At 38.5% G+C, this 21,123-nt stretch overlaps 1 protein-coding gene across 2 annotated transcripts; it reads right to left on the reverse strand.

Moving 5' to 3' along the window:
* Positions 1-1,989: 1,989 nt before the first annotated feature.
* On the reverse strand, positions 1,990-21,111 carry DCAF7 (DDB1 and CUL4 associated factor 7). 2 transcript variants are annotated; one of them, XM_026717284.2, is made up of 7 exons: positions 20,843-21,111; positions 18,677-18,835; positions 9,414-9,525; positions 7,181-7,299; positions 6,569-6,778; positions 5,823-5,940; positions 1,990-4,264 (listed from the first exon to the last, which is right to left on the reverse strand). In XM_026717284.2, exons 1-7 carry the CDS (start codon positions 20,978-20,980, stop codon positions 4,092-4,094), a joined length of 1,029 nt encoding a protein of 342 aa, XP_026573069.1. In that variant the 5' UTR covers positions 20,981-21,111; the 3' UTR covers positions 1,990-4,091. The 2 variants fall into 2 exon arrangements, with proteins under 2 accessions (XP_026573069.1, XP_087772113.1); XM_087915987.1 differs by lacking the exon at positions 18,677-18,835.
* Between the last annotated feature and the right edge of the window lie 12 nt (positions 21,112-21,123).

Raw genomic sequence — 21,123 nt, forward strand, 5'->3', positions numbered from 1 at the left:
GAAGCTTCTTGGATGGGAAGCAAAACTTCTTCTTCCTGAAGGAAAAACAGCCCAGTTGTCTTTTGAAAAAGCACCTTTGAGAATTCTCAGAGGACGATCTTGATCTTAGGAACACTTAAATTAGTTCTTGAATGCAAACTTCACGGATTAGGATTCTCATCTTGGTGACTGCTATGTACTTATTTTGACAACAGTACTGAAAGTTTTGTTAGTATCTTCTGGGACCTTGTTCGATGTCCTTATTTAGTTTATATTTTGGGGGTTCCCTTATAATATTTTCTCCAAATCTGACCTGGATATCTTTTATAACTTTGCAGATAATTTTTTGTCAAAATCTGGGTTTTTCTTAACCCAGGGTGTAAGATCTTCTGATGTTTGGTAAAGACTGATGTTTCTTATCATAGTTTCTTTATATTTTTTTGTTCCGCTTTTATTATTTTTATAAATAACTCAAAGTAGTGAATATCCTCACTTCTTCCTATTTTCCCCAAAGCAACTGTGAGATTAGTTTGGCTTAAAGTAATTGGTCATCCAGCTAATTTTCATGCCTGTCACAGGACTAGAATTCATAGCCTCCTTGCTTTCTAGCGTTAACCAATAGTGGTTTTCAAGTGCTAAATTGATGCAAGTTCGTTTTTATATGCAGTATTAATCTAATGTTACTAAAGTTTTACTCAGTTTTACATACCTCATAATTTTATTTCTATTTTTTCTCCTTTATTTCTTTACTCTCTTGGCTTTGCTTTTGGATATATTTTAAAATAAAAAAACTAAGCTGCAAACCTGGAAAAAAGCAGGAGCTAGACTTCCACCAGCATAAACATTCCAAATGTGTTATGTGCAGGACAGGACAATGGTACTGAAACCGTTTAAGGGACACACACTGCCTGGCAGAACAGCCTTTTAAGGATGCTCTGTCAACTTTTCCCTTAATATCTACAGTTTATCGCTCTTGACAAAAAAAAAAAAGCAATGTATCAATTCAATTCAGAATAGAGCTGCAAGGGACCTTGGAGGTCTTCCAATCCAGCCCCTGCTCAAGCAGGAGACCCTGTATCATTTCAGACACTTTTCTATGAGTTAAGTGTAGCTGAAGTTGTACCGTTTAATCCACTTTGGTACTATTTTTATTTTTTAGATTTATATCCCACCTTTTCTCTCTCGGATATGCAGATACTTAGGAAATCCTCCCTTACTAATCTATCCTTGTATTCATGTTGCAGAAATAAGTCAAAAGTGTGCAATGATCACTTAGACACTGGTTACCTTGGAAACCCTTTTCTATTTGCTTATGTTGGGAATGAAGCTATCCAAATGATTGTAAAATAGATATCCACGTGGTTTTTAACTGAAAGTTTCAATAGGTTGCAGATGTTTGAAAATACCAGAGCCAGAGAAAACCGTGCAACAACCTAAAAGATTAAGATCATAGAAGTTTCCAGGTTAAAAAATTTTCTGTTAATGTCCAGCCCACAGAGGCTCTCTGATCTTTTGGTTGTTTAGGTCTTTAGCACTTTTTTTTTTTTAAAAAATAATTTTTATGCATATGCGTATCAGTGCTAATAAAATTTGGCCTAAAAAATCACAGTGACAAAATTCCTTTGAAGCTGGATTTTCTGGTAGAGATAAAGTAACCTATCATCCAAATAAAAATTTTTGAAACCTTATTTCAAGTAGATTGGTACATCTCTTAATATCTCCACCATAGCAAGTGTCTGTAATTTTTGTCTCAATTACCAAGTTCAGTCTGAATCTTAACATGGTACTAGGTTGTCAGGAATAGTTTTATTTTTAATGTAAAAAAAAAGCTTTACTAAAACTTCAACTTTTATTTATGCAGCTATATTCAATATATCTTTGATGATGTTGGCCTATTTCTGAATAGCTATATAGTGTGTTCTATACTGTCTCACCACCACCACCACATTTTCAGCAACTAAAATGGTTATATATATTTTAATGTCTTTTTTCACTTTATACCACCATGAATAATTTAGAAATGTTCCATTTTATTAAAACGTAAGAAAGGCAGAATTCACATAAGGAAGTAGGAATGGAACAAACCAAAATATGCAGAGGAAGCAAGATTGACAATTTAAAAATTCCAGCATTCTACTTCAAACTCCTTAAAAAACTGTTTAAAATTTGTACAGCATGTCAATACAATTCAGAAATTAGTGTTCTAAATCAAGATAAAATCCATTTCATGTATTTTTCCATAAAAATCAAAATATTTCAATATTAACCATTGTCTGCCACATAAAGATAAGATTAGTAACAATTTTGCCTAACAATATTGGTTTAGAAAATATATGCAATACTTGGGAGTGGAACATAAATCAGTGCTATTGCTCATTGAAAGAACAAGAAGTTTGGAACTTTATACAGTCATGCTACAAATTTCACACCTTTAAGAAATCATCACACTGGGATACATAACGTGTTACAGTTCAGAATTGGTAGTAAAAACAAAGGCCCATATTATTTAATATCCCATACAATAAGAACATTGTTCCTTGTAAAACAGATATCACAAATCCATATTCATCACTTGACAATCCAACACTGCATGTTAGATCTGCATTTTGGCTCCTTTAATAGATACATCTTATGCCCATGGTCTAAGATACATCTTATGCCCATGGTGCTTAGACCAGTTTAGGTATGTATATATCAATTATATTTTTCTCTCAGCTGTACTATACTCACATATTATTAGACAAATAATTAATAGTCTTGTCACAATTGATCTTACTATATACACGATTGGTGGTTACTTTCTGATCATACCTCCTTCAAGTTACTGTGGAAAAATGCTGTCTGATATGAAACTATGACCTCTTCTCTGAAATCTAAATAAGTTATTCCTTTGTGAAGGAGGAAGAATCAATCATAAATACACTCATTTTAGTATATCAGAGAAGAGCTATCATACATATACAGGTGACACTATCAAAGCAGCTTGATATGGAATAAGCAGCATATTAATATACACAAAATGCTTGAACATTTTGAAGTTCCATAAATTGCATCTATCTGATCATTTTTTCAGAAAAAAGTAACCATTCCATGTTAACATATAATTCTCAACATTGTAGTATGTGTAAAAGCTTTGCTGCCTTATGGAAAGATTTTTGTTTGTTTTGCATAATTGTATCGCTGCTAAGAAAAATGATATAAAAACTGCTGTTGAAAGTTTAAGCAAAACTTCTCATCAGGCAAATGCTCATCTAGTAGAACTGTAAAAACCACTTGTTGCTGAAGTGGTTCCTACATTTTAGTAAATAATATATAGTTATAAGGGCCACACACATATACAATTTAAAACTAGATGCACTTTTGTACTCAAGATACTAGGTATGTATCCAAATACCCACAGTTTATACCCACAGTTCAATCACTTTTGAAGAGTGTTTAGTTGTAGAGAAGGGACAACAACATTTGGATGATTATCTAATGTAGCATATTAAATTAAAGTTTCAATCTAAGATATTTTTGCAGGAGTAAAATGTATCCTCCAACAAATCCTGCAAAGGACAAGTCCTTGCTTATAGGCAAAGGACAATTTTAACTAAAGCAGAGCTTAGTTGCATAGAAGCCCTGATAATTATGATACCTCATAACTGGTATCAAAGAAATTGCCTAGAACCAGGGAGGGAGAGAAAAAGAATATACTATTTAATAAAAGGTATTGTTAGACTGCTATAACAATGAATAGCTTTTAGGCATCTATAACAAATTATTTCAGGTAGAATGTTAATTGGCATTCAGTGCCATTGCAATAAAAATGCTCAACACAAATGGCCATAATATATACATAACTTTAATTGAATATGTTGATAAAATCTGAGATGATCTAAAACACCAAGGATATCCCTGCATTTTTAAGTCATTGGCATGGAGTGGGGAAGGTAAGAGAGGGAAACGATGGGTAAGAAGTTCATCATATATACTCATTAACTTCAGTTGTAAGTCTTCCTGGAAGAAGTTAATAAGAGCTAGTGACACTGTTTCAATGCAACTTTGTTCTTAACTTTAGAAGACTGAAAGACTACCAATCTGCTTCATTATTTCCCATAACCGAGTTATTTTTACACTCTCAGGATTTCTAGACAATTGTTATAACAGATAGCTATCCAGTCCGGCTGGGTTGATGCCCACTGTACATTGTTAATTTCTCCTTCTGCTGTGTAAGCCAAAATTGGGTCCTCAATGGCACGAGGCATTTGCTGAATATCCCAAATGAGAGCTTGATGGTCATCCGCTGTCAAAGGTGAAATATAGATTTTGTTAAATTTTCTTTGCAGATAATTTATTTATCCATGTATTCCAAAATAGAGGAAAAAAGCCTTGAGAAGTCATGGGTGACATTACTATCAAATATGTGTGACAATATCTGGCTAATCTTGAAAATTATTTTTTGTTGGTGGCTAGATATTTAAATATTTTTACAAGATAAAATCATATTGATTAAATTGTTTTGTAACACTTCAAAAAATAGGCATTCTTAGTGTACATCAATACATCTATGTTATTGTTGAGAGATCCTTGGTTCTCTCTGCTTGTTTTTTTGCAGACATTTCATTACCCTAACTAGTTAACATCATCAATTCCAGTAAGGAGTGCTATTAGTTGTCAGTTTATATTCTGATGGCTTGCCTGTCAGTGTTGGTGGGGGTGGTCTTAGAGACTCTTTGGTTTTGTCACCAACCAGTGAGCTGCGGCCGACTGGTGGGTCGCGAGAAAATTTTAGTGGGCCACAGAGAAATCTCACCCCCAGAGCACCCCCACAAAGCAATTAATCCAGGTTGCATAGAAACACAAGGCTGCGCCGCCCACATGGCCCACAGGAACCCTCCCTGCCCATTTACTCCTTACCCAGTAAACTTGCCTGCTAAATTGCTATTTTTCCTTTTTCCGACCATCATCTGTTCTGCTGTGCCGGGAGATTTAGATTAGCTAGGAAGCAGGAAATGGTTGGATTTCTTGCTTTCTAGCTAGTCTTTAGATCTTTGGCTCAGCACAGCCGAACCTCCCTTAGGTCTGAAGGTTTGCTTGCAAGCAAATTCAGTGCAGACTCATGGCAAGCAAATTTGAGAGATTGAGCTAGCCGATGGCAGATATCTATCTGAATGATTCTGTGAACAACTCAATCTGCCTGCTTTGCCTGCTTTTGGGTAAAAGTTGCTCCTTTTTATAAAAAATTCAGTATTTATATAAATATTTATATTTACATACAAGTCATGCCCAGCCAGTCACATGACCAAGCCATACCCACAAATTAGGTCATGCCCACAGAACCGGTTAGTGGTCCCTGGGATCTAAAATTATGATTTATGAGGTCCAAAAGGTTGGCAACCCCTGCTTTAAAGCATTATGGAGCAATATATAAGTCTTGATACAGCAATTGTTATTGCTGTTTTCAAAAACAGTATCTCAAGAAAGAGTGAATAGGTCAAGGAGAAAATGAAAACCAAGAAAGTTGTGGCTCAATGGAGTTAATGATTCATAAAAACAGAGTTGATTTAAGAAAGGAAATCTACAATCAGAGAATGTATGTGGAAGAAGCAAGGAGTTTTGCCAGAATAATTTTGCTGATGCCAATGAAATGGCATAGACAAAATTATGCTTAGATATATTTTCTTTTTGTCTTATCTCATGCCTTTGATTTCTTTGGCATATTATTTATTAGTCTTCAAATTATATACAAGAATGTAAAGACTGCAATCCTATGTTCGCATATTGGAAAATGATAGTAAATCCCAATCATTTCTTAAATGCCCAAATAAAAGAGAGGAGGAATACAAATAATCCATCTTTACCTGCTGTACAGATATGGCAAGAAGAATGTGGTGCCCAAGCAATACCATTTACACATGCTCGATGATTGTTCAGCCTGGCAACTGGTGTGCAAGGAACTCTGACATCTAGAATCACCACCTTAAGAGGGAAAAATAATTCTAAATATTAATTCTAAATAAATTATTTTAGATTTTATTTTTATCCTTTCATTGATCAGTTTTTTATGTCCTCAGAGCATTCATACTGCAAACCAGCTGTCAAGTCAACATACTTATTCCAAGAGATGGGAAAATGCATTTGTTCTCATAATGAATATAAATATGTCACAGTGTGTCCTGATTATGGACACTTCTTGTAAAGAAGTCTAGATGACAAATCACAATACAAAATGTACAACTGCTCAGTAATACAATAGTAGATATTATCAGTATAATTTATTTATTTAAATTGAGAAACTAACACAAGTAATACATTATTTCTAAAAATGGGTTCTGCTTGTAGAAATATTTCAGCAATCAAAGACAGGTTAGCTCATCTCACCAAACCACCATAAAGATTTTTACTGCCCATTTCACTAATATCTTCTAATTAACATATTCGTCTACCTGACTGTTTTGCTTTATGGAACTAAATGCCAGTAAAAAAAATTTCAGGTAGCAAAAACTGTAGTCCCATTGCTTTCACCATGTAGTTGGAAAGCAGAGTTAACCATACTCACTATATACTCAGAAACAAAGTGTACTAGGCGTTCTCACAGAAGTCTCACCTCCATACCATCCATTGCCATTGTTGCAAGGTAATTAGGATCTTGTTTATTCCAGCAAAGGCGAAGTAAAGGATGGTGCTGAGGATCCTCATAGATAATAGTGCTATGTTCCAAGTGCCTTAGGTCAAACATCCTCACTGAGCCATCAGCACCAACAGAAGCAAACATGTCTCTCCCACCTCCTGCACGGCTGAATGCAATATCATAGACCTGTTCAGATACCAACATCAGAAGGTGATAAAATATGATGCTTCCCATATTAAGGATTCCTGTCCCACTTTAATTTTTCATGCAAAGGCAGGAGTAAAGAAGGTATGTCCAACCAATTACTTGCTTTAGCCTAAAAAAAGGACAATGCTTACCACAAAATAGGGCTTTAGGCATAACACTCTCTCCTTCTGAGCAGAATGTTTCTTTTGCAAAATATTTTACTTTGTTGTATTTATTCCCCATTATCAATGAATTACTAAAAGGAAAATAAATGCATTACTAATAGTAGCAACACAACCCACCTTGGCTCCTAGATGACTATTTCCAATGTATAGATTGGATTTTTAAAAACTTTTACTAACTGCACATATTTACAGAAAAAGAAAAATATTACACCATCACCTCTTTGTCATGGGCAATCAACTGAGTCTTGACATGGCCAGACACTAAATTCACTCTTCCCAAGACCTGGCCAGTTTCCAAACCCCAAATAGTACAAGTTGTGTCAATGCTAGAAGTACCTGGTATAGTTTGAGAGGAAAGAAAAAAATATTAGAACTATTTTTTCTTAAAAGCAATACAAATATGGGTCATTACATAAAATTTCTAATCCTAGACCTCAAGAAAGTGAACTTCTATCTCCTTAATTTACAAAAAGCTTCTTCAATGTATCTGTTAACTCTTGTAAAATAGTAAACTAGTTTACAAAAATTAACTCTTTTGTGAAATGGTAATCCTTGGATCCTCTATGGCAATCAAAACATTTAAATCAAATTATCAGTTTTTTTAAAAAATAAAATAAAATGTATGTTTCTATACTGTGATTAATTGATATTCTGTTTAATATTATGGGACTATGACTGCCTATATGATCAAAATATTTGACCTGAACTAATATGTGTTAACAAAAGTAAATTTTAATCAATAAGTATCTATAACAGAATAAAATTACATATATTCATTTTATGCATCAATGTAATCCACTAGTATAAACTTCAATTTTAAAGCCTTAGTGATAATTCAAATAAAATGGGAGAAAAAAATATAAGGCCAAGAAGGTCCTAGCTATTGAAGGGACTCATTATGCAATTATAAAAGCAGACCACCAAAATCACAGATCATTTTTCTGCTTAATATTTGCCAATTTAAAAAGCTGATAATTATTTTGCTAACTAGCTCATAATTGCACCAACAAAGAATTGCCAAAAGAAAAGAGTGGTTAGAATAATTTTTTTCAGGTCTCTTTATTGGATAATGTAATTTTAAAAAGGCTAACAGTAGAAGATAAAGGTATCTGCACAGGACAGCTCCCTGTCAATTTAACCAATCTGTCATAACTAAGTCAAGTACATGTAGGTAGTCCTTTACTGTTTGTTCAGTGACCATCTGAAATTAGGACAGCATTGAACAAAGGGACATACATCATTTCCTGAAGTTCTGATTGCTGCAGTCTTAAAGTCTACAATACAAAAATTCAGATGCTTAACAACATGCCCACTCTTATGACCATAGCAGTGCTGCAAATTCCTGCTGTCATGTGCTGAGAAGTATCAGCCGGCTAAGCCCACCCATGTGCAGGCCTCCGATCCATCCCCCACTCCTGCAAATCCTGGGCCTCCTCCCTGCCCAATCACCTAAGTCCACTTATCTTCCCTTTCCATGCAAGTGCTGACAAGTGCCTCCAGCTGATATGAAGCATAGTTATTGTAGAAAGCTAGCCAATGTGATATTTCCGAAGACAGAAAGAAACTTAAAACATGACAATGACTGGCAACCATCTCACAATGTACTGAGGCTCTTTCTATGCCAGGGAACATCATAAGATGAACACCAGCCCTTGCAATGTTTCTGAAGGCTAGAAAGAGCTTTACAAGCATAATAAAGGCTGATGCTCATGTGGTGACATTTCCAAAGGTAGAAAGAGTCTCAAACATCACATTAGATAGATTTCTATAGCACCTGCACCTTGCATCAGCTGAGCACATTTGTCAATAGCGGCACAGAAAGGGAAAGTAAATGGGCTAGTAGGTTTGGGCAGGGAGAATGCCCAAGACTTCTAGGAGAGGTGGAGGGCGGGGGGAGAAGGTGCATACATTGTGAAGGTCCATATCCCCTTGCAAAAATTTAATGACCCATATGATCACTTAACTATGGCAGTGGGGGGAGCTAGGATGGGAGTCAAGTTTTTTACTGTTGGATAAAAAAGTCATAATGTCTAGAAGAAGCTCTTCCAAGTCTAGTTTAATCTTATGCTGTAACTTTTAGGATCTCCTCTGGCCATAATTGCAGAAAATTGGCATCTTTTTTTTTTTTTTTGGAATTTTGAGAACAAATGAAAATAAGCCTAGTCAAGGGGGAAAAAAACCCCAAAGAAACTCCTCTAAATCTTCCTTTCACTTAAATCCATGATGTATCTCCAATCATTTGCAGCTAACCACTCCACCCAATATGTTAAAGGCCATTGGTCACCAAAAAGATTGTCTATGTCTTATCTAGAAAATAATTCAAAGCCTACCTTTGGCTAGTTTCTGAGATATCTGTCAAAAAAAATCTTATCTAAATTTATAAATAGAACTTTTAGTTGTTTTAATCAGGTTACCATCATCATTCTGCTACATTAATATTTAGACCTTACCTAAGAGATAAGGATCCACTTCATTCCAATCAAAGGAAGTCAGTGGAGCACAAAAATCAGAATTCTTATTGTTGTTCAGCAGACATTCTAGCCTGGTCTCTGTTTCACCCACCTGAACAAAAAATATCAATAAATACTTGTCATCACATTAAGTTAGTTTACATATTTAAAAGAATATGGATTCCCTAAAACTTAGGAAATGGCCATTCTGTGTTTGTCCTCCAAAGTCTCACACTTTTCCATAATTCTGCATGTATTTCATTTCATCCAGAGAGCAACAGCAGAGACAATATATAGTTTCCCCATTGCAATTATTGGATTCTTCATATTAAAATACAGAGTCCAAGAGAAGTTTTTAGTTAAATTGGAGGGAATTCCTTACAGCAACAGTCATATTTCTCCTTGAACCCTTAAATACATTTTGCGGGGGCACAGAAGAAAATCCAACTGCATGAACACATTTATTTCTTGTAATTTTAGATTTAATTAGAGGTTATCAGCAGAAACAATGAATGCAGCCAATGACAAGAACAGTACCATGTCCTACACATGCAAAAGGCATTTGCATAATGATACAATGCTGCTTTCATCATTTTGACAAAATGTTAGATCTTCTTGGCTATAATTTAATTTAAATCTGATTTTCTTTTTAAAGTTTCTTATTCATTTTTTAATTAAAATTTGTATAGATAGTCCTTGACTTATAACAGTTTACTTACTTACTCACTTAACAACCGGTTACTAACTTATCAACTGTAGTGATTCACTTAACAATTGAGGTAAGAAAGGTCATAAAATAGGGTAAAACTCACTTAACAAATGTCTCACTTAACAACAGAAATTTTGGGCTCAATTGTGGCTGTAAGTTGAGGACTACCTGTATACCACCCATTTTGCCATTTGGGGCGACTCTAGGTGACTTACAATATCATAAAAAATAAATATATAAAATATATATATATAGAAACTGATTAAAATCAGTTATAGAGTAACTGATTAAAATTAATTATAGAGTAAAAGACTGAGTTTAGAGCGGAGCAGTAGTGGTGCCTTCTCAGTCACTACAACTGTAGATGACCAGGCCAAGTCGGTGTGTGTGTGTGTGTGTGTGTGTGTGTCAAACACGTCAGTTTGTAGGTTTGAACTCTATCCTGGCTACTTGTGCCTGACATCAGCCACCTGCAGCCTACAGCTTCTCCGTCAGGGCCCCATACCAACCAGCAAATCCAGGTTTTAAGGCTCCTTCCAAAGGCCAGAAAAATGGGGGTAAATCTCAAGTGCTGGAAAAAAACGTTCCAAAGGGCAGGGGATATAATAGGGAAGGCTCTTCTCCTAGACCCAGCCAATTTGGCTAATGGGGTTTGCAGTAGGTCCTTTTTACTAGAGTGAGACAAGTCAACCCCTTTGGGGCAAGATTTGGATATTCTGGACCCATGCCATAATGGATTTGACCAACAGTATATTCAGGTTATTATTGATAGTGATTATGATAAATTCAATTTTTTTTTAAGGTGAAATTACTTCTGATTTATAAAGCACTCTTTGTAAGCAATCTTCTCTTAAAATCCCACAAGAGACTTAAACTTCAATATTTTTGAAGCACATTTTGCGGGTTTTTTTAATCCCACAGATATAAATATTATTTTTGCTATCCATTTATGAGATATAGACAAATATCAAAGATCAGCAAGATCTACCAGAAGCAAGTAATATTTTCAGAAGCATAACTTTGCACAATGCTTTCATACAAAAGTTCAGAGCAGAGATGATAGAGCAGCAAATGCTATATGAAATACTTTGGTAATGTTCAGAGATGCAGCTTCATATGTAATGGATATAAGATGCCATTTGTTAAGCTGGGCTCTAGAGAGCAATCTGAATTACCGTTACTGTAGCCGATCTCTGTAGTGTAACAACCTATCTACCTAAGTTCCTTGATTGTATGGCCTGACTGGTCATGAATTTCCCCAGGCTTATGGTATAAGGGGACTTTAAACTGCTTTCTCTTAAGACCAATGTCTGAGATGGTTTGAGAGTTCATGGCCAATAGCACAGTCTTGGATCTGATGCAATTTGTCAAGTGTTAACACATAGTGGTGACCATAGACAAAATCTAATTTTGTCAAGGCGGTAGCTTGACAAATTACTCCCACTGAAAATGGAGATTACCACTTCTTCCCTGTTATTGGTCAAATCACTTTCTGGTTGCCTTGATGTTGCTCTCTGCTGTAGAGAGGCTCAGCCTAATTGATCATCACCACTGATTCATTTTATTTGGTTCCACAAGGAGCTTGCGGCGTATTCCTGCAGATCTGGTGCATAGTTTGACTGTGCTTCATCTTAAGCACTCAAAGAGCCATTTGGACCTGTTTCCCACAGGAAAAAAAACACCAGGAGCCACAAAACCTGTGTGGGTGTGGCCAACTCGACATCACTCTCTCCTACCCAGTCACATACAGCCCCACTAGCCACGCCTACCCAGCCAGTTATTAGAGCAGAAAACCAGGAACCACAAAACCCCTTTCTCTCTCTCTCTCCCCCCTCCCTCCCTCTTTCCTCCCCTTCTCTCCCCATCTCCCTCTCTCTGTGGAACTCCGCAGTTGTGGTTCACCAGCAGCCAGTGCAGACGGCAGAGGTATCGGACAGTGAGGACGAAAGGGAACCAGTCAGGGAGTCTGGAAAGGACTTGGATGAGGGTCCTGCGTCCGATGCAGGGATGGGTCCAGGACCATCTGGGAGTGGGGTGCTGCCTTCAGAGCCTTTGGAGCCTGGCAGCAGCAAAGCAGAGGACCCAGGGGAGCCTGTTCCCAGTGCACGTGTGCGCAAAGCTGATAGAAGGCGAGAGCAGTTGAAGCAGAGGGGGCGACTCGGCTGGGAGGTTATTGCCCCTCCCATAAGGGATAAAAGTCAGACCTCAATGATGAAACCTTTTCAGGAAGCAAAGCAGTTCAATATATTATGAGTCCTTTTTGAAGCTCTGCATATTCTGGTCGGTTTTTTCTAGTACTGTTATAATTACTTTGGAAACTTCTGTTTTTGGCAGCATTCCATAGCACTGACAGGTGTGTGCTTATCTTGGAGAAGTCTTTTAAGTTAGTTTTGACTGTGAATGAAAATAATTCCCAGTGTTGCATTAAAATAGGTTTTGCTTTTAAAACAAGTTTGTGTTTCATTAAGTTTGACGAAGCCTGGGTCAGAATACCTCTTCCTCTCTGTCTCTCCCTCTCCCCTTCTGTATCTGTCTCTCTCCCTCTCTGTATCTTTCTCTCCCCGCCCTATCTCCCCCACATATCTCTCTATGTCTGTCTGTCTGTCTGTCTGTCTGTCTCTCTCTCTCTCTCTCTCTGTGTATCTGTATCTCTCTCTGTCTCTGCGTCTTCTCTCTTGCTTGGAAAGTCAGCAAGCTCTCCTTGGGGCTCTTCGCTACTCCTTTTCTTTCTTCTGTTTGAAAATCCAGGCTGGCTATGGAAAGAGTGTGAGCCACAGTGGAGGCTTCCCTTCTCTTCCCCCTCTCCCTCCTTCTTTTCTCGCAACCCCCTGGCCGGCTGTGGCGGGGCCGGGAGGGAACGCAAGTGTGCGGAGACCCTCAAGTGAGCAGCTGGGCATAGCCAAAATGCAGCAAAGGAGCATATGGGGCAGGCAGCCGCTCCTTGAGGGGAACTTTCCCATCAAAAGTTTAAAAAGCAAAGATCAGAGGTTTTTTTTAAAGAGCTAAAAAGAACAAAATTTGTAATATAGTCCTGTATATCTTTAAGTCCAATTGGATCAGAGGTAGTATTCACTAGTTCTGGAGAACCGGTAGCGGAAATTTTGAGTAGTCCGCACAACCAGCAAATACCACGTCTGACTGGCCCTGCCCCATCTATTATCTGTCTCCCAAGTCCTAGCTGATTGGCTGGTCTTCTTTTGTTGCCCTGCACAGGAGAACGGAGCTGGAAAGCAGGTTAGTGGGGTGGGGAGGGAATGGGGATATTACAGTATCCTTCCCCTGCCATGCCCATCAAGCCACGCCCACCAAGCGACACCAAGCCCACCAAACCACACCCACAGTACCGGTAGTAAAAAAATTTGAATCCTACTACTGAATTGGATGACTTTCATTGCCAGAAAATGTATTTTCACTGTGAATTTCCTTATAGCAAAAGTGGTTTGGAGTTCCAATAGTAAACAATGAAAGAACAGAAAAAAAGTTGCAAAAATCAACCAAGGAGCAAGATTAGCAATGAACCAGTACTAAATCAGAAGACAGAATAGCTTTAAAGGGTGCAATTAAAACCCAGGCGTACTTAAAAAAAAAGCTGAGGGGAAAAATGGTAAAAGACCAGACCTCCAATTGCTCCTTACCAAGAATTGCAGTCTTCAAGATCCCCTCTTCTCTGTAGGTATAACAATTGTCCGAAGGTCATCTTGGGTCATTCCTAGTCACTCCTTCAGAAAACAGGGAGCAAAGCTGCCAAATAACCAGCTTTGGTGGCAAAATCAGCTGTTTGTCAGTGGGAGAAAAAGTCACCCCTGCTCAGTATGTCATCTTGAGGGAAGTCCCTGAGCTATGTTTAGTTTTAGTTTAATTTGCTTTATTGTCATTGCACCTCGTACAACGAAATGAAACACCATCTTCAGTGCACATCATGACCATGAAAATAAACACAAACACACATCCTTCACCCTCCACACATTGAACCGGAAACCCCTGACACCACACCAACACTGCACTATACAGCAGAATTCAAAAGAGCTACTGCCCTGGGATAGAAGCTGTTTTTCAGCCTATTTGTCCTTGTTTTTATTATTCTGTATTGTCTGCCAGATGGTAATAGTTCAAAAAAAGGGTTCCCAGGATGAGATAGATCTTTGAGAATGTTTTGAACTTCCTTAAGGCAGCGGGAGCTATAAAGCTCTTCCAAAGAGGGGAGAGGGCAACCAATGATATTCTGGGCAATGACATTAACCCTCTGGAGTGCTGTCCTATCTGCCACTGTGCAACTGGCAAACCATACAGAGGTGCAGTATGTTAAAATGCTCTCTATGGTGCAGCAGTATGAAGTCACCAGCAGTTTTTCATTCAGTTGTTTTCTGAGAAGCCTCAGGTAGTATAATCTCTGCTGGGCCCTTTTGACCAGAGCTGCAATGTGGGTCCTCAAATGTATGCGGAAGAAACCCAGTAACTTAAAACTGGCCACTTGCTCTACTTGGTCTCCATTGATAAGCAAGGGCTGTCTGTCTGATCTGTTCCTTCTATAACCTACCATAAGCTCCTTGGTCTTATTGGTGTTGAGGACCAAGTTATGTCTCCACACCATGAAAGCAACCGGTCCACCTCATCTCAGTAGACAGATTTATCCCCCCTGGAGATAAGTCCCACCACTGTTGTATCATCTGCAAATTTAGCAATAGTATTACTAGTGTGAGTGGGAATGCAGTCATGCACATAAAGAGTATAGAGTAAGGGACTCAACACGCAACCCTGTGGTGTACCAGTGTTAAGAATAAGGGCTGAAGAGGTATGATTACCTAATCTGACCCTCTGTGAGCGGACAGACAGGAAATCCATAATCCAAAGGCAGATTGAATTAGAAAGCCCAAGGTCTAGAAGTTTACACATGAGTCTATGTGGAAGAATTATGTTAAATGCAGAACTAAAATCCACAAAAAGCATGCTCACATAGCCGCCGCCCCCCCCGCCCCCCGGTCTGGATGAGTCAGAGCAGTGTGAAGAGTGATGGCTCTTCTTCTATAGATCTATTTTTTCTGTATGCAAACTGGTATTTATCAAATATATGCGGAAGACCAGAAATGATATGCCGGCAGACCAATTTCTCAAAGCACTTCATGATGATAGGAGTGAGTGCCACTGGTCTGTAATCATTGAGGTTATTGATAGGGAACTTCTTTGGCAGCGGAACAATGGTGGAAGCTTTCAAACAAGATGGAATAGTGGACTGGGATAAAGACCGATTGAAGATCCTGGTAAACACTCCAGCCAACTGATCAGTACAGTCTTTAAGTACTTGGCCAGAGATACCGTCAGGACCGGCAGCCTTTCTAGGGTCCACAGCCCTCAGAATGTTCCTCACCTTCTGTTCCTCCACAATGAGGCAGGGGCTACAATTGGCTGGTAGTTGTGTTTTAGCTGTCTCTGATGCCTCCACTTCAAAGCGAGCAAAGAAATGATTCAGTTCCTCTGCCAATGAAGCATCCCCCTCAGCAGGGATGACATTGGTTGGTTGATGGTTTGTAACTTGTTGAATCCCTTGCTCATGTTATTGCTATATCAATTATCTTCAATCTTCTTCTTATAATCAGTCTTGGCCTTCTGAATACCTTTCTTCAGATTAGTTCTGGCAACACTGTATTTTGCCCCATCACTGGACCTAAAGGCCTTGATCCTGTCATGCAAGAGGCACTGGACTTCATTGGTCATCCAGGGTTTCTGATTGGGATAGATCCTAATAAGTTTATCCACAGTGACAGTATCTGTGCAGCATTTGATATAGCACAGAACAGTTGCAGTGTGCACCTCTAGGTCAGGGTGGTAAAAGATGTCCCAATCTGTGTTCTCAAAACAATCCTGAAGTTGTTGGGAAGCATCTTCTGGCCAAGATTTCACTGTCTTTATTATAGGCAGAGCCCGTCTCCTAAGAGGGATGTATGCTGGTGCTAAAAGCAGTGACATATGGTCTGACTGTCTCAAATGTGGTAACTGTATAACCTTATAGCCATGTTTGATGTTGGTATATACCTTGTCCAATATGTTTGCTCCTCTAGTAGCACACTTAACGTGCTGATAGAATTTAGGGAGCACTTCTTTTAAATCAGCTTGATTAAAGTCCCCACTATGATATGCACAGCATCAGGATACTTATTCTGCTGATTACTAACAATGTTATACAAGAATCCCAAAGCTATAGTAGTATTGGCATCAGGTGGGACATAGACTGCAGTAATCAAAACCACGCTGAATTCCCGCGGAAGATATATGGGTCTACATTTAAGAGTCATACACTCCAGATCCATGGAGCAGTGGCTGTCTACAGTCTTTGTATTGATACACCAGCTTTTGTTCACATAAAGGTGTAAACCTCCCCCTTTTGATCTTGTCAGAATCTCTACTCCTGTCCTGCCAGAGAGCTAAGTTGCCTTCCAGCTCAATAGCTGCATCTGGAATGAGTGAATGAAGCCAAGCTTCTGTAATTAGCAAAACACAGCAGTTCTTGATGAATTTAGTATTTGCAATCTGTAGCCTTAATTCATCCATTTTGTTAGTCAGAGATCTTGCATTTGGTAACAAATATACTTGGAATTGAAGGCTTGTGTGGAAACTTACTCAGTTTAAAGGAAACCCCAGCACAGCATCCTCTCTTCCTCTGCCTCTTCCTCTTTCCTGCAGGGATAGTGATCCATGGCTCCCCCAGAGGCCTAGCTGCCTCCTTCGGTATGTTATGAGAATGTATAAAATCCGTAATTTATAAAGTCCATAATAGCCTTTTCACATTTCAGTCCAATTTGTAACAAGGCTTTTGTTTACTGAATAAATTACAACTGCCTGAGTTCAATTACCCCCACTAAACCACAAATCATGGTTTAAAAACCACAATGGATGAATTCATGTAACAAAAATGGCAAAACCAAACAGGACTTCATCCCACACACACATTTGGTGTGTGAATCCAAATACTATTTTTACCTGTACAAAATCAATGGTTTCCCGAAAACGATGTACAGAGCAGGAAGTGACTCTTTTTCTCCTGCTGACAAAGCTTGGAATGTTTATTGTAGAATTACAGAAGGAATATTGGTATATAAAAGCATGCCAATGTACCTGCTAAAAATGTAGTAAGCAACATATAGGAATATTGATTGTAGGACTATAATACAAAGCACACTGTTATACTATTGCCATATATCACTTTATTTTTGTGTAAATGTGGAAGAGCAGCGAACCTGAACTCTAGCTAGAAAAGTTCAATTTCTAACAATGAAATACAATTTATTTCAATTACAATTACCAGCAATGCTCTAGGCATCTCTATTGCTGCTCCATATCAATGAGCTGCTCATAAACCAAGGAGCTGCAATGGATTTGGGGAGAGGCTGCCCTAGTGGAACTTGGTCAAGCACCCTAATTATCTCTTTATTCCATTGGGCAACCACTATCTTGACTGAGCTGCTCACCAGATCCTTGGGCCTTCTCTGCTGCACAGAGTAAGCCAATCTAACAACTCCTTCTTCATTAGGGGTGGGTTAGTTGCAACATTAAACTTTATAGCTATCGTGATGATCTATCCACAAGAAGGAGCTAAGCTTTATCCTGCCCCCTTTTAAGATTCTGTCTGCCCCAAGATTAAAACCAGATGTACCGTATGATCCTTTGTTGGTTCTTTAATATCTTGGGCCAGGTGCATTGTAATGGCAGCCAAGAACTCTTGAGCTGCTCTAGACCCTTCAACCAGGATAGGCAGGTTGAAGCTCCCTAATACCAGTTTGGCAGCCATGGTTGGGATCCTGCTTTGCAACAGAGGGAAAGATATAGCAGCAGCTAGCCCAAAGGCCCCTTCAAGTATAATCACACTAACAAGTTCTCACATCTGTTTATCTAGAGTAGTATCCCTTGATGCCAATAGAGTTTCAGGGTTGACAATAGCTACCACCATCATCCTGGGACAAACTGAAAACCTGGAGGTAGGGGAGGAGATCTTTGAGAGATGAACTTCCCCTTTCCCCATGATACCCAGGTTTTGGTAATGCAAGCCAGGTCTGCCCTCACATCCCCAATTTGGATGAGGATGTTATGTTATAGGTCTGGCATTCAATATTACAGCAGGAGTTGAATCCCCAGTGTTCCAAGCATTTCTTCATGGAACTATTTCCAAATAAGAACCATATATCATTACATTAAGGAAGACAGATGTTCAGGTTATTTGTAATATATTTCTGATCAACTGCTGAAGAATTCACTTTTTTAATGATAACTGAAGAACTTACATGTGAAATGATTATCTCTTGAATCATTATCAGTCTGTTGAATACAGTGCTATATTTGAGATACTACTATGGTCTTATTAATATCCCAATTATTATGAGAATATTTTGAGAAATCTATGAAAAAGGGCAAGCTACATGCTTCAAAAACCAAACTTTTTAATACTTGAATATGCTAAGTATAACACTTCTTTGTAGTTCATAAGAGCAGGTCTGCTACTGTAGTTTTTTAAAAAAAACAAAGCATTATTATTAAAGAATTATTTTCTAAATGGTCTACTTACTCTCCACACCCGCAGATAATCACCACTGGTTGCCAAAAGGTCTGGATAAACTCCTTTGGTATCTGGTATCCACATGAGCTTGGTAGTAGGATAGGGGTGATCAAAAGTATTTCTGCAAATGAATTCAGAGCTTTCTTCATCCAACCCAACAAGCTGAACCTATGAGAAAAAAAAGTATGTGTGTTTGTAAGTGTGTATGTACACGCACACACACACATACACATTCAGGACAAAGACTAACACAGTTACGGAAAAATGGTTACAAGCAAAATTGATCAAGTAAAACTAAACAAATTCCAATGTCCAGATGGTATCTATCTAAGAGCTCTTGAAGCAATTAAGAATAAAACTGTCAATTTTTCACAAAAAATAATACAATTCTTTTAAACAAAGGATTGGAAAAATGTGATTCCAATTTTTCTAACAATATTGAGAAGCGATATAGGAACGTAGAGACAGTTTGGGGTGGGGGGAATTAAAAGAATTGTTAAAGAGAAAATAATACATACCACTAGTCTTGTTGAAAAGGAACCAAAGAGAAATTTTGTCTCACTAACCTTCCAGCTTCTTTGAAAGTGTCAAAAAGGATATGGAGAAGAGTACTTCTCCAGGAATACTTCTCCAGTCAGGAATTGGTGTAAGGATTGATACTTTTTATTTGCATAAAACATATCTGGAATTAGAGCTGATCATTCAAATTACCATGCGGACTACATAAATGATTACACAGCAAATTATTCAGATCAGCTTTTAAATCAAAAAGTAATTGTGATGCGCTCCAAAAGCAACCTTCCCATCTGGATGAATGGCCTTCAGAATGATGAATGCAGTTCGCTAGAAATAAATGTAGGGTGCATATTGGCACATAAATTTCAAATAAATTCCAAAAAGTCATGTATACATAGAATAGTCACTGATTAGAAAGAGTATCTTGGAGTCAGGGTAGATGGTATCAACCAAGTTTGTAGCTGCTATAAAAATGTTAAATTCCCACTTGGACTTCTTAGAAGAACTAAAAATAGAATTGTCAGTATAATATTCCCTTTATATAAACCTATAATAAGGCTACACTTTAGCTACTGTTTTGGACACATTTTGAAAATGGTATTACAGAATTAGAAAAGGTGCAAAAATGTGGATGGGGATGGTTATGTTACAGGGTTTGGCTTTCAACAAAGATTAGAGAGACTGGAATACTTCATATATGAGGGAGGATTACAGTAACCCAGGCTCTATCTTGGAACAAAGTAATGGAAGGGGATATAACAGAAATATGTCTGGCATAAATAACATGGAAATGAACATATTTTTCTCCTTCCAGTGTGTAATTATTGAAATTAAATTCAGAGAGGTTGGGGCCAACGGAAGGAAGTTTTTGTTGTTGTTGTTATATAGACCCAAGAATTCACTGCTACAATTGTGGCAATGGCAGTCAATTTGGATAGCTTGGGAAGCTTCAGATCACACACTAATACTGGCTACTATTATGATAGTGATGACTGCTTACTATTTCCTGAAACAGAAAACACGAGTTAAATAACCTTGTAAATTTAAATTATAGATAAATGCTCCTTGTAGGAAAACAGCAGTTATAGACCTCCAGTTCAGGCATGTGAGTTTCCCAAATGAATCCATTTGGCCAATATTGGAATAAATTCTGCAGGGCTCTTAAGGCCAAATTAAAGCTTAACTAAAATACTGAAGGGACATAAGGTAGGCATATCTCAAGCAAACTTTACCCCGTGTAGGTATCAAATGGCAAACCTAATAACACAACTTCTAAAGCTATCGAAATTGAAAACGAATGTTATTCCTTTCTCACTTCCTAGAGAGGCAGAAAGTGCGCAGATGCAGCTTTTTCTCCTCTTTTCATCACACCACCAGAAAATATCCCAACGGCCCCTGCCTATAGTGAAAGCAAGCAGCCTGACCACCAACTGGAAGCGGCAGAGATGCTCCGAGGGCAAAACCCAACAAAACTTCCCCGAAGCAGCTCCGCCTTTCGCGCAATCCCCTCCCCTCCCCTCCCCTCCCACCTTTTGGGACACTCACTGCCTTTAACTGGGCCGCTGGTGAGGACCGACTGGGGATGCGCTGCAGTGCGGAACCTGCCCGGCCTCACCAGTGACTTCTCCTCGCCCGCTGACCCCAACCAGGTTGGCTCACCTTGTTATTGTACTCTTCTACGAAGCTGCCTAGGGCAAGTCGAAAGCGCTTGTCGGGCCTGACACTCCAATTCATGGCGTAGACGGTCCATGGCGCCTCGTACTTGTAGATCTCCTTGCGCTTCCCGTGCAACGACATGGCGGGTGGGAAGGCTTTACTTCGTCAGCCTCTCACGACCTCCTCTCGAGGTATCGCTCCCGACAGCCTTTCTTCACCTCACACAACGACGATGGCTAACCCTACTCCTCCATTCACCCTATTCAAACTCTGGGTTCTCATTG

Source organism: Pseudonaja textilis, chromosome Z (assembly GCF_049901715.1).
Source record: "Pseudonaja textilis isolate UNSWEBS1 chromosome Z, rPseTex1.2, whole genome shotgun sequence".
Classification (NCBI taxonomy): domain Eukaryota; kingdom Metazoa; phylum Chordata; class Lepidosauria; order Squamata; family Elapidae; genus Pseudonaja; species Pseudonaja textilis.

Bases quoted from the DNA above. Each gene is read 5' to 3' on its own strand.
- DCAF7 (XM_026717284.2), bottom strand. From the start codon at position 20,980: ATGTCGTTGCACGGGAAGCGCAAGGAGATCTACAAGTACGAGGCGCCA. The intron at 7,300-9,413 runs GTAAGGTCTAAA...AAACTATACCAG, and splicing joins AGTGGATCCTTATCTCTTAG to GTACTTCTAGCATTGACACA. The intron at 6,779-7,180 runs GTGATGGTGTAA...GTATCTGAACAG, and splicing joins TGATTGCCCATGACAAAGAG to GTCTATGATATTGCATTCAG.